At 45.9% G+C, this 12205-nt stretch overlaps 1 protein-coding gene across 2 annotated transcripts in view; it reads right to left on the reverse strand.

Moving 5' to 3' along the window:
• LOC122549455 (sodium/potassium-transporting ATPase subunit beta-1-interacting protein 3-like) overlaps positions 1 to 10206 on the reverse strand; it is a 475134-nt gene extending 464928 nt beyond the window's left edge. For both annotated transcript variants that reach the window (XM_043689300.1, XM_043689301.1), the window contains exon 1: positions 9998 to 10206. In XM_043689300.1, the coding sequence (XP_043545235.1) occupies positions 9998 to 10051 (54 nt within the window). In that variant the 5' untranslated portion in view covers positions 10052 to 10206. The remainder of the gene's footprint in view (positions 1 to 9997) is intronic.
• Between the last annotated feature and the right edge of the window lie 1999 nt (positions 10207 to 12205).

Consider the following 12205-nt stretch of genomic DNA (forward strand, 5'->3'; position numbering starts at 1 on the left):
GACATGCCTTTTTTAAAGGTGTTAACTCAGGGTTGAATTTTGGTCAGAAAACCAGCAGACGGTTTTTGTTATCTTCTTTGGAATGGTGCACAATACAGTCATAGAGTCATCAAGTCATACAGCACGGAAACAGACCCTTCCGTTCAATTAGTCTACACCGACCATGTTCCCAAACTAAACTAGTCCCTTTTGTCTGCATTTGGCCCATAACTCTCTAAATCTTTCCTACTCATGTACTTATCCAAATGTCTTTTAAATGCTGTAACTGTACCCGCATCCACCAGTTCCTCTGGCAGCTCATTCCACACACGGACCACTCTGTGGGCAAAAAGGTTGACCCTCCTGTCCTTTTAAAATCTTTATCCCCTTACCTTAAAAATATGCTCCCTGGTTTTGACTCCCCCACCTTAGGGAAAAGACCCCTGTTATTCACTTTATCCACACTCCTCATGATTTTATAAACTTCTACAAGATCACCCCTCAACCCCCTATGCTCCAGCGAAAAAAGTCCCAACCCTTCTTTATAACTCAAACCCTCTATTCCCAGCAACATCCTTCAGAGATGGTATCATAATGTTGGAAATAATCTAGTGCTCTGAAGAAAGGGGGGAGATCTGTTCTTAACAATTATCCAGTTACTCATATTGGAAAATACAAGTATTGAATTGGGTGAGGAGAGGATTTAGTTTGGTTATGATGATTCCTGGTCAATTTGCAGGCTGCTACCTATGTCTAGGTCCACAGATAAATGAGTAACAATTTAAACAAAGAACTGGACAAGAGTCAACGTGTGTGGAACACTACCATGTCAGACATTCAGAAGAGAAAGGGAAAGGAATAGAGAACATAATGTAAAAATATTGTATCTAGAGTGATATCTAGATAAAAATTTTTTTGGGTGGCACGGTGGCTCAACGGTTAGCACTAATGCCTCACAGCACCAGGGACCCAGGTTCGATTCCCACCTCGGGTAACGAACTGTGTGGAGTTTGTACATTCTCCTTGTGTCTCCATGGGTTTCCTCTGGATGCTCCAGTTTCCTCCCACAATCCAAAGATGTGCAGATCAGGTGAATTGGTCATGCTACATTGCCCATAGTGTTAGGTGCATTAGTCAGGGGTAAATATAGGGTAGTGGAATGGGTCTGGGTGGGATACTCTTCAAAGGGTCGGTGTGGACCTGTTGGGCTGAAGGGCCTGTTTCAACACTGTAGGGAGTCTAATCTAGTTATCAAGATCGTGATAGATACTGTATATTTACTTTCTATCACCTAGCACTGACTCTAATATAAAATCTCTCACTCATTCTCTATAATAAAATGTATATGTATACAGAAGAGTTGTGGCAAACATTAATTCTCAACAGACAACATTTATTCCCAAAGGCAAATTATTCAAGTATTACAGAGCATGTTCGAATCAACATTGGACAAAGTCAACATGGATTTCTGAAGACGAAATCACATCTGAGAAATCTGACCAAGCTTTTGCAGGATGTTACTAGAAGCGTTTCCAAGTAGAAACCAGTAGATGTGATATATTTGGATCTTCAGAATGTCCCAGACAGGAAATTCATTAACAAAATGAAAGCACATGAGGTTGGAGGTAACAAACTAGCATGGCTTGTGATTTGGTTAACAGGCAGAGAGCAGACAGAAGGAATTACTGAGCCATTCTCAGGTTGGGAAGACTGTGACTACGAGGGTAAGGATAAGTGTTTAGCCCCAGCTGTTCACAATCCATTTCAATGATTTGGATGTCAGGACCCCGATGGTAATATTTCCAAATTTGCAGGTGATATAAAACGAGGTGGGAATGTATGTAGTAAGAGAGCACAAAGAGGCTTCTTCGAGGTAATATTGACAAGGCTGAGTGAATGACCAAAAACATGGCAGATGGGTACGTGTGAGGTTATCCACTTTGGTAGGCAGAACACAGATGCAGATTATTTCCTAAACAGAGTTTGGAAAGTGCCTATATCCAAAGGGACACAATTTATTTCGTTTATAAATTATTGAAAACTAGCGTGCAGGGGCAGCAAGCAGTTCAGTAGACAAATGGAATGTTAGTCTTCATCACAAGAGGAGCTGAGTACAGGGGCAAAGGTGTCGGCTCCAATTGTATAGGACACTAGTGAGACTGCACCTGTAATAGTGCACACAGCTCTGCAAGAGATAGAGAATTGGCTGACTGACAGAAGACAGAGAGTGGGGATAAAGGGGTCTTTTTCAGGATGGCAGCACATAACTAGTGGAATTCAGTAGGGGTCAGTGTTGGGACCACAATTATTCACGTTGTACATTAAGAATCTGCATGAAGAAACCAAGGCCATTGTTGCTAAGTTTGCAAATGACACAAAGGTTTGTGGAGGGACAGGCAGTGTTGAGGAAGCGGGTAGGCTGCAAAAGGACTTGGATAGGCTGGGAGAGTGGGCAAAGAAATGGCAGATGGAATACAATGTGGGAAAGGATGAGGTTATGCACTTTGTAGGAGGAATAGAGGTATAGAGTATTTTCTAAATGGGGAAAGACTTTGGAAATCTGAAGTACAAAGGGTCTTGGGAGGCCTAGTTGAGGATTCTCTTAAGACTTAAATGCTTTTGGCATTTGGGAAGACAGATGCAATGTTAACATTAACGTTTCAGGTCTGGAGACCCTTCCTCAGAACTCTGGGTCAGTGGACTCAAAACGTTAACTCTGATTTCCCTTCACAGATGCTGCCAGACTTGCTGAGCTTTCCCAGCACTTTCTGTTTTTGGTTCTGATTTACAGCATCCACAGTTCTTTCAGATTTTTTTTAATGCAATATTAGCATTCATTTCAAAAGCACTAGAACAGAAGAGCAGAGATGTACTGCTGAGACAGTATAAGGCTCTAGTCAAAAGAGGGCACACCCTCCTCATTCCTGAAGAAGGGCTTATGCCCGAAACGTCAATTCTCCTGCGCCTTGGATGCTGCCTGACCTGCTGCGCTTTTCCAGCAACACATTTTTAAGGCTCTAGTCAGACCACATTTGGAATATTGTGAGCAGTTTGAGTCCCCTATCTACGAAAGGATGTGCTGGCATTGGAGGGTATCCAGAGGAGGTTCACAAGAATGATCCCACGTATGAAGGGTTTGTCATATGAGGAGAGAGTGAGGACTCTGGGTCTGGACTCAGCGGAGTTCAGTAGGATGAGAGGGGATCTGATTGAAATTTACAGAATACCGAGAGGCCTTGTTAGAGTGGATGTGGAGAAGATGTTTCCACTAGTAAGAGACACAAGAACCTCAGAGTGAAAGGGCAACCCTTTAGAATTGAGATGAGGAGGAATTTCTTTAGCCAGAGGGTGGGTAACACATTATGTAGAAGGCTGTGGAGGTCAAGTCATTGAGTGTATTTAGGACAGAGAGAGATAGGTTCTTGATTAATAAGGGGAATCAAGGGTTATGGGGAAAAGCAGGAGAAACATCAGCCATGATCGAATGGCAGAGCAGACACAAGGGGCTGATTGGCCTACTCCCACTTCTATCTTCCCAATAATAGCCATGTTATAAAAACTACATGTCAAGTGACTGTCATTGCACCATGACCACAAAATAATATTCTATCATTATCATAATCCTAAATTAATAATTTTATTTTCTGAGTGCAACACCACAGACTGATTGGTGAGCTGACTGGAATGATTTGTAATAATTTTTAAATAATGGCAGGAAAATTGAAAAAAGTACCTTTAATCTCAATGATAATCTGTACGAATACCTACACTTTGATTCGCCGTATTCAAAACACTATTGCAAATTCTTATTACAGTTCGGGGCTAAAAAGCAAAATCTCCACAATTCATTACAAACCTATTATGAAACTGTCATTAATATTGTCACACTAATCTCTTCACTTTCTCCACAAGAAATGACACAGAGATAAAAAAATTTCATATTGTATTCAATGTATTTCAAAGGAAATGCTTTCACTTTTTGAGCTGTTGTAAAGCCAGAAATTGCTTACATCGAAGACTGGATAGATTTTTATGTCACTTCCAGTTCACATCTCATCAGGTTAATCAATCAATCAAATAAGTGGCCAGAATCCACAAAAGAATCAGTTCTATAAAACTCTATTTACACAATGATCTAACAGGAATAATGAATACAGGATGCACTATTTTAGGATCTGAAATGTGCAGCCTTATTGAAGGATGACCTCTTGTCATTCAGTTTAACTTGCATTTCCTCAGTCGCCAAATACGCTGAATGCATCAAACCATTAATATGTTAATAGGCTTTAATAGCTGAAAAGAGTTATTCTTAGATTGAGAACATGTTACCTTTCATTCTCTCAGTACCTCAATGCTTGACCAGTGCCTTTATATCTGATGCAGGAAGCAATTCATATATAATTGCTTATTTTTCGTAGAGTCATCGACATGTACAGCACAGAAACAGACCCTTCAGTCCAACCCGTCCATGCCACCAGATATCCCAACTCAATCTAGTCCCACCTGCCAGCACCCGGCCCATATCCCTCCAAACCCTTCCTATTCATATACCCATCCAAATGCCTTTTAAATGTTGTAATTGTACTAGACTTCACCACTTCCTCTGGCAGCTCGTTCCATACACGTACCACCCTCTGCGTGAAAATGTTGCTCCTTAGGTCTCTTTTTATTCCAACAGTGGCCTAACCAATGTCCTGTATAGCCGCAACATGACCTCCCAACTCCTGTACTCAATACTCTGACCAATAAAGGAAAGCATACCAGACACCTTCTTCACTATCCTATCTACCTTCACATATCTCCTATTCAAGGAGCTATGAACCTGCACTCCAAGGTTCAGCAACACTCCCTAGGACCTTACCATTAAGTGTATAAATCCTGCTAAGATTTGCTTTCCCAAAATGCAGCACCTCGCATTTATTTAAATTTAACTCCATCTGCCACTCCTCAGCCCATTGGCCCATCTGGTCAAGATCCTGTTGTAATCTGAGGTAACCTTCTTCGCTGGCCAATACACCTCCAATTTTGGTGTCATCTGCAAACTTACAAACTGTACCTCTTATGCTCACATCCAAATCATTTATGTAAATGACAAAAAGTAGAGGACCCAGCACCGATCCTTGTGGCACTCCACTGGTCACAGGCCTCCAGTCTGAAAAACAACCCTCCACCACCACCCTCTGTCTTCTACCTTTGAGCTTTTTAAAAATATATATATTTCATGTATATTAACTTGCATCATTGTATTAAAAGTAGTTATCGGGAAAAAATCCAGAGTTGAGGCTAAAAGCCATATGATTGGATACCATTTTGGTCACTATGTTCTGGACCTCATCAAGTATTTAATGTTTCCAGAATATGTTAAACTCAAAACTATTACATTATGTTCTAAATATACAACAGTATATCAGGATTTTGACTACAGGTCATCTATCCATTCTCTTGGGAGACTGGTCCAGAAAATGGAAGTGAAAAATTACATAAAAGCTACTTTAAATTTTGCATTATGACCAACACTTTCTTGTTTATCTGTTCCAGGTAAGTCTGATCAAATTCATTTCATAATCAATTTATCACAGTGTAGTTTAATCCAAATCAATATCTAGCAATATACAATCTAAACTCCAATCTACTCAGTTTGTCTGTATTAGCAGTCACGTTAACCTGAATCAGACCTCCTTATCTCATGGTATTTAAACCTGCTGACTGATTTTAAACTCCACCCACTTAAAACTATCACATCTATATTAAAGCTAAACTCACCATAGTCTTACCAGACCATAGGGCTGCTCTCTCCTTACAGAGGGTTAAGAGAGATCACGGGTGGTGGTTTATCCTGGGGGATCACCACTCCTCAGCTGAGGGGCGAGTTTGAGAAGGCAAGACATTCATGGTAACCTCAGCTGGTGCGGGAAATGTACCCAAGCTGTTAGCATCACTTTGCATCACTAACCAGCCTGTTATATCCCTGGATCATCCCCAGCCCTTCTGAAAAGTCACCCACCTGGATATTTATCTCTCCAAAGATCTATTCAGTATTTCCAGCACGTACTGTTTTTAGTTCAGATTTCCAGCATCTTTGTGGATTTTCTGGACAAAAAAATACCAAACTAATTTCATTCCTTACAACTGGCTCACAAAAAGAAACAACTTCACTTTTCTCTCCAAGTCCAAGGAGTGAGACTACAGCACTGGAACCAGGCAGAGGAGGATAGATTCTTGATAAGCAAGGAAGGGAAAGATTATCAGGAAGGCAGGAATGTGGTTTTGAGTTCACAATCAGATCAGCCATTATCTTATTAAATACCTGAGCAGATTTGAGAGCAGAATGGCCCACTACAGTTCCTTGTTCATATTCACCTTGCAGGTCATATTCCTAGTACAACAGTAATTTAATGTTTTCAACAACTCTTGCAAAGACACTTTTCCAATTATGGAATTAGCACTCGCAACAAAAGAAAACGATCAAAGAAATAATACTCAGATTTAAAATTCATTAATTTGGGTTTCTAAATAGATGGTAAACCCTCTCTTTAAATGAATGACATGTGAGAACCAAAATAAAATATTTTACTAGCAATATAATTCAACCAGTTGTGAGCCCGCATGGTAACAGACCCTTCGGTCCAACCCGTCCATGCCGACCAGATATCCCAACCCAATCTAGCCCCACCTGCCAGCACCCGGCCCATATCCCTCTGAACCCTTCTTATTCATATACCCATCCAAATGCCTTTTAAATGTTGTAATTATACCAGTCTCCACCACATCCTCTGGCAGCTCATTCCATACACGCACCACCTTCTGCGTGAAAAAGTTGCCCCTTAGGTCTCTGGCCAAAGGGCCTGTCTCTGTGCTGTAGGACTCTATGATTACACTCCAATCATAAAGTTTTTAAAAATCAGCTCTTTTACATGAAAATCCCCAATTATTCAGTTGTCAGTGCCAGCTGCTCTTGGCAGTGACAGTAACTGAAAACTAAAACTTCTAAAAGACCACAGGAATAATTATACAAATTGCAAATTAGTTTGGAAATTAAAGAAATTAAACAATGCACTGCCATTTTTCACGACATGCAGAGGCTCCGAAATCAGTATTAAAACATAATGAGACACTTAGACACTGTGACCAGAAAAATCAGGTTCACCTCTGGGCTGCGTTCTGGTAGCTAATCTTGCCCTAAATAATAATTGGAACCAATTCTTTACAAAGTACTTCTGAGATGGAGAGAAGATCTAGGAGCCAGGGTTCCTATTCGTGAGTACACATCATGGTTCCCTGCTGGAACCTGGGAGAGGGCATCAGATGGTGACACCATGAGTTCAGTTCAGATCTTGCCAAGATGGCTAAATGGCACATGTAAACAGTGGTCATTTGGGTGATGTATAAATTGTCTATCAGCATTTATACACTGACTGAGGTCATCATTAAGGATTCTCCTTGTCACCCCCTCCCCTCACCTGAGGCATGGTCACCCTCCAGTTAAAGCACCAACAGTCATCTCTCTCTAAGGAGCAAACAGCCCTGTGGGCCTACAGTGACTTTACCTGACACACCTTGACCACCCCACCCACCAACCTGAGACTGGAAATTCAGGAGATCATGGAAGAAATTGTAAGGGAGTTGATGGAAAAGAAAAAGAAATAAACAAAAGATCATCTTTTAGCTATGAAACCTGTTTTTAAAAAGGATGATAGTATAGAACTGACGGATGTTATGCTTTGATAACATTGACAGAGTGAGGTCTTCCTTTGGGTCCTCTGTACTACAACAAGAGGGATCTATCCTTTCATTTCACATCTGAATTTAGGCTGAGTTCACTCTTTATAAAACTGCACTGGACCATTGTGCTGGCCATTGATTAGAATCGATTAATAATCTGGATTTGAGGCAGTTTGGTCGATAAACAGCTCATTTCTCAGTCAAAGAACCTAATATATTTACTGGGATACTGTGTCACTGAGATAACGGAATAAAAAAATGGAGCAGGATTCACGCTCCGAGCGCTTTGATGGGAAGCAGTTTCCAGCGGGAAGGATACCGTCTTTTTCTGATAGAATATAATTTGAGCGTCCGGTTGCTATGGTGAAGCTGAAAGAAACGACAGTGTAGTTGGTGTGAGTATCCCAGGTGTAGGCTGTGTAAAGCAGCAGCTGCTGTCTGTGCTGGGGCTAAGAGCAGCAGGTATTCCTGAGGCAGCCTGGTCTCTCCCAGCTCATTCAGGGAGAGCCAGATGCTTCCTCCCTCTTAACATCCAATCAATAAAACCGGCAGCAGCCCCAGTAACTCACACATTGTTCAACCGCCCGTGTTAATTCCCAAAGCTCACCCTTACTGACACACACTCTCACTCACTAACTCACACACACTCTCACTCACTAACTCACACTCATTCACACTCTCACACACACTCATTCACACTCTCACTCACTCACACACACTCATTCACACTACACAATCACTCATTCACACACTAGTTCACACTGACACACTCACTCACACTGATACACACTCTCACACACTCACTGACACACACTCTGACAATACACTCTCACTCTCTCTCTCTCTTACACACACAGACAAACACACAAGGACTAAACCAGTGCCTGCAAATTAATCATGTGCTGAAAAGATCAGCTTATTCCTGGCGGCACCCGCTTTCTGAACTATCCGCATCGTTAAAGAAATCAGCACTCACTTGGAACTGAGGACTCAGTCTCCCTGATACTGCTGTGGGTGAGTGGATGTTGGGGTGGTCTGTGACTGTGAGAGACACAGAGAGTGTGGGAGAGACAGAGAGTTAGAAAGTGTGTATGAGAGAGTGTGTGAGCGACAGTGAGTCAATGAGTGTGTGTGAGTGAGTGTGTGAGAGACAGTGGGGGGAGAGGGAGAGAGAGAGACTGCGTGTGTGTGTTGGGGTGTGTTTGTGGAGATGTGGGGGTGATGTAGGAGGGGGTTCAGGCCAACAATTTGCCCCTCCCTTCCTCAATAGCGACAAGCAATGTCAGAACCCCTGTTACAGCAAGCCCACGGTATGACCAGGCCTCCCATAATGAACCACACACCATCCTGGGGTTACACCACAACCTCAAACTGAGGGAGCCGCTCCTTCCACATCAGCGACCTCACCAGAGAGCAGCTTCAGAGAGCACTCAGGCAGTAAGCAAGCTGTCCCCGGTTAAACACACAGCGATCGGAGAGACACTGAGACACGACATTACAATTACAGAAACAAGCTGAGAAATGGGTTTGGATGATCTGCTTCTCACAGAGAGCAGCTGCCCAGTTCTCATTGTTAACTGCTGACGGATATGGACCTTCAGGGTCGGACTGAACTCCTCAACCTGGGATTTCATCAAACTCGGGGCTGCCCTGTGCTCAGTAAACCCTGGGGCAGAGTAATATACACACACAGGTCTGCTGACAGCTCTCTGTTTGACACCGAGGATTCTCACAGACTTCATCCTTTCAGTGTGGGATCACCAAACCACAGGGGATTGGTGTTTAACACAGGTCCCCACCGATTAACACTAACCCAGCACTGATCCCCACACTAACCCAGTCCGGTTCCCCACAATAACCAGGTACAGTTCCCCACAGTAACCAGGTCCAGATGCCCACAATAACCAGGTATAGTTCCCCACAGTAACCAGGTCCAGTGCCCACAATAACCAGGTATAGTTCCCCACAGTAACCATGTCCAGTGCCCACAATAACCAGGTACAGTTCCCCACAGTAACCAGGTCCAGTGCCCACAGTAACCAGGTATAGTTCCCACAGTAACCAGGTCCAGTGCCCACAATAACCAGGTACAGTTCCCCACAGCAACCAGGTCCAGTGCCCACAGTAACCAGGTACAGTTCCCCACAGTAACCAGGTCCAGTGCCCACAATAACCAGGTACAGTTCTCCACAGTAACCAGGTCCAGTGCCCACGTTAACCAGGTCCAGTGCCCACGTTAACCAGGTCCAGATGCCCACAGTAAGCGATGGAACGGGCTGGGGGCTGTTGTACTCACCAGCTGGAAGGTACAGAGGATGATGAAGGTACAGCGTCCTGTGCAGCACCCCATTGCAGCCCGGGCTCAGCTGCTGCTGGCGTGGGGTGGGGGGACCCTCCGCAGCCCCGGCACCGCAAGGGGAGCGAGCCGCCGAGCTCCCGGTGAACAGCAGCAGCACCAGCAGCACCAGCAGGAGTGAGGGAGTGAGGGAGTGAGGGAGGGGGGGGGGGGGCGGGGGGGGGGGGGGCCCCCCGGGGGGGGGGGGGGGGGGGGGGGGGGGGGGGGGCCGGGGGGGCACGGGGGGAGGCTCCGCTCCGAGGCGGCTCCGGCGATGCTCTGGCTCCGGCCGCAAACTTGAATCGAGTTGGTGCGGTTTTCAGGAACGTGAGTCGTCAGGGCGCTGTGGGCGGAGCAGCTCCTCCCCAAATCCCAGCACACGGTGGGGAAAGGGAGGACCCACAGCTGGGATCCCCATCAGCTGGGAGACTGTCAGCTGGGATCATGTCAGCTGGGATCCTGTCAGCTGGGAATCTGTCAGCTGGGAATCTGTCAGCTGGGAATCTGTCAGCTGGATTCCTATCTGCTGGGAATCTGTCAGCTGGATTCCTATCAGCTGGGAATCTGTCAGCTGGGAGTCTGTCAGCTGGGAATCTGTCAGCTGGATTCCTGTCAGCTGGGAATCTGTCAGCTGGGAGTCTGTCAGCTGGGAATCTGTCAGCTGGGAGTGTGTCAGCTGGGTGTCTGTCAGCTGGGATCCTGTCAGCTGGGATCCCCACCAGCTGGGATCCTGTCAGCTGGGAATCTGTCAGCTGGGAATCTGTCAGTTGGTATCCTGTCAGCTGGGAATCTGTCAGCTGGGAATTTGTCAGCTGGGATCCCCATCAGCTGGGAATCTGTCAGCTGGGAGTCTGTCAGCTGGGATCCTGTCAGCTGGGAATCTGACAGCTGGGAGTCTGTCAGCTGGGATCCTGTCAGCTTGGAATCTGTCAGCTGGGATCCTGTCAGCTCGGCTCCTGTCAGCTGGGAATCTGTCAGCTGGGGTCCTGTCAGCTGAGAGTCTGTCAGCTGGGAATCTATCAGCTGGGAGTCTGTCAGCTGGGAGTCTGTCAGCTGGGAATCTGTCAGCTGGGAGTCTGTCAGCTGGGAGTCTGTCAGCTGGGAATCTGTCAGCCGGGAATCTGTCAGCTGGGATCCTGTCAGCTGGGAATCTGTCAGCTGGGAATCTGTTAGCTGGGAGTCTGTCAGCAGGGAGTCTGTCAGCTGGGATCCTGCCAGCTGGGAATCTGTCAGCTGGGATCCTGCCAGCTGGGAATCTGTCAGCTGGGAATCTGTCAGCTGTGAGTCTGTCAGCTGGGAATCTATCAGCTGGGAATTCCCATCAGCTGGGATCCTGTCAGCTGGGAATCTGTCAGCTGGGAAGCTGTCAGCTGGGATCCTGCCAGCTGGGAATCTGTCAGCTGGGATCCTGCCAGCTGGGAATCTGTCAGCTGGGAGTCTGTCAGCTGGGAATCTGTCAGCTGGGATTCCCATCAGCTGGGATCCTGTCAGCTGGGAATCTGACAGCTGGGAAGCTGTCAGCTGGGAGACTGTCAGCTGGAAATCTGTCAGCTGGGAGAGTGTCAGCTGGGATCCTGTCAGCTGGGAGTCTGTCAGCTGGGATCCTGTCAGCTGGGATCCTGACAGCTGGGACTCTGTCAGCTGGGAATCTGTCAGTTGGAATCCTGTCAGCTGGGAATCTGTCAGCTGGGATACTGTCAGCTGGGAGTCTGTCAGCTGGGAATCTGTCAGCTGGGAATCTGTCAGCTGGGAGTCTGTCAGCTGGGAATCTGTCAGCTGGGAGTCTGTCAGCTGGGGATCTGTCAGCTGCGAGTCTGTCAGCTGGGATCCTGTCAGCTGGGAGTCTGTCAGCTGGGAGTCTGTCAGCTGGTATCCTGTCAGCTGGGAGTCTGTCAGCTGGGAATCTGTCAGCTGGGAATCTGTCAGCTGGGATCCTGTCAGCTGGGACTCTGTGAGCTGGCATCCTGTCAGCTGGGAGTCTGTCAGCTAGGGATCTGTCAGCTGGGAATCTGTCAGCTGGGTTTCTGTCAGCTCGGCTCCTGTCAGCTGGGAATCTGTCAGCTGGGATCCTGTCAGCTGGGAGTGTGTCAGCTGGGAATCTGTCAGCTGTGAGTCTTTCAGCTGGGAGTCTGTCTGCTGGGATCCTGTCAGCTGGGAATCTGTCAGCTG

Source organism: Chiloscyllium plagiosum, chromosome 4 (assembly GCF_004010195.1).
Source record: "Chiloscyllium plagiosum isolate BGI_BamShark_2017 chromosome 4, ASM401019v2, whole genome shotgun sequence".
Taxonomy (NCBI): Eukaryota; Metazoa; Chordata; class Chondrichthyes; order Orectolobiformes; family Hemiscylliidae; genus Chiloscyllium; species Chiloscyllium plagiosum.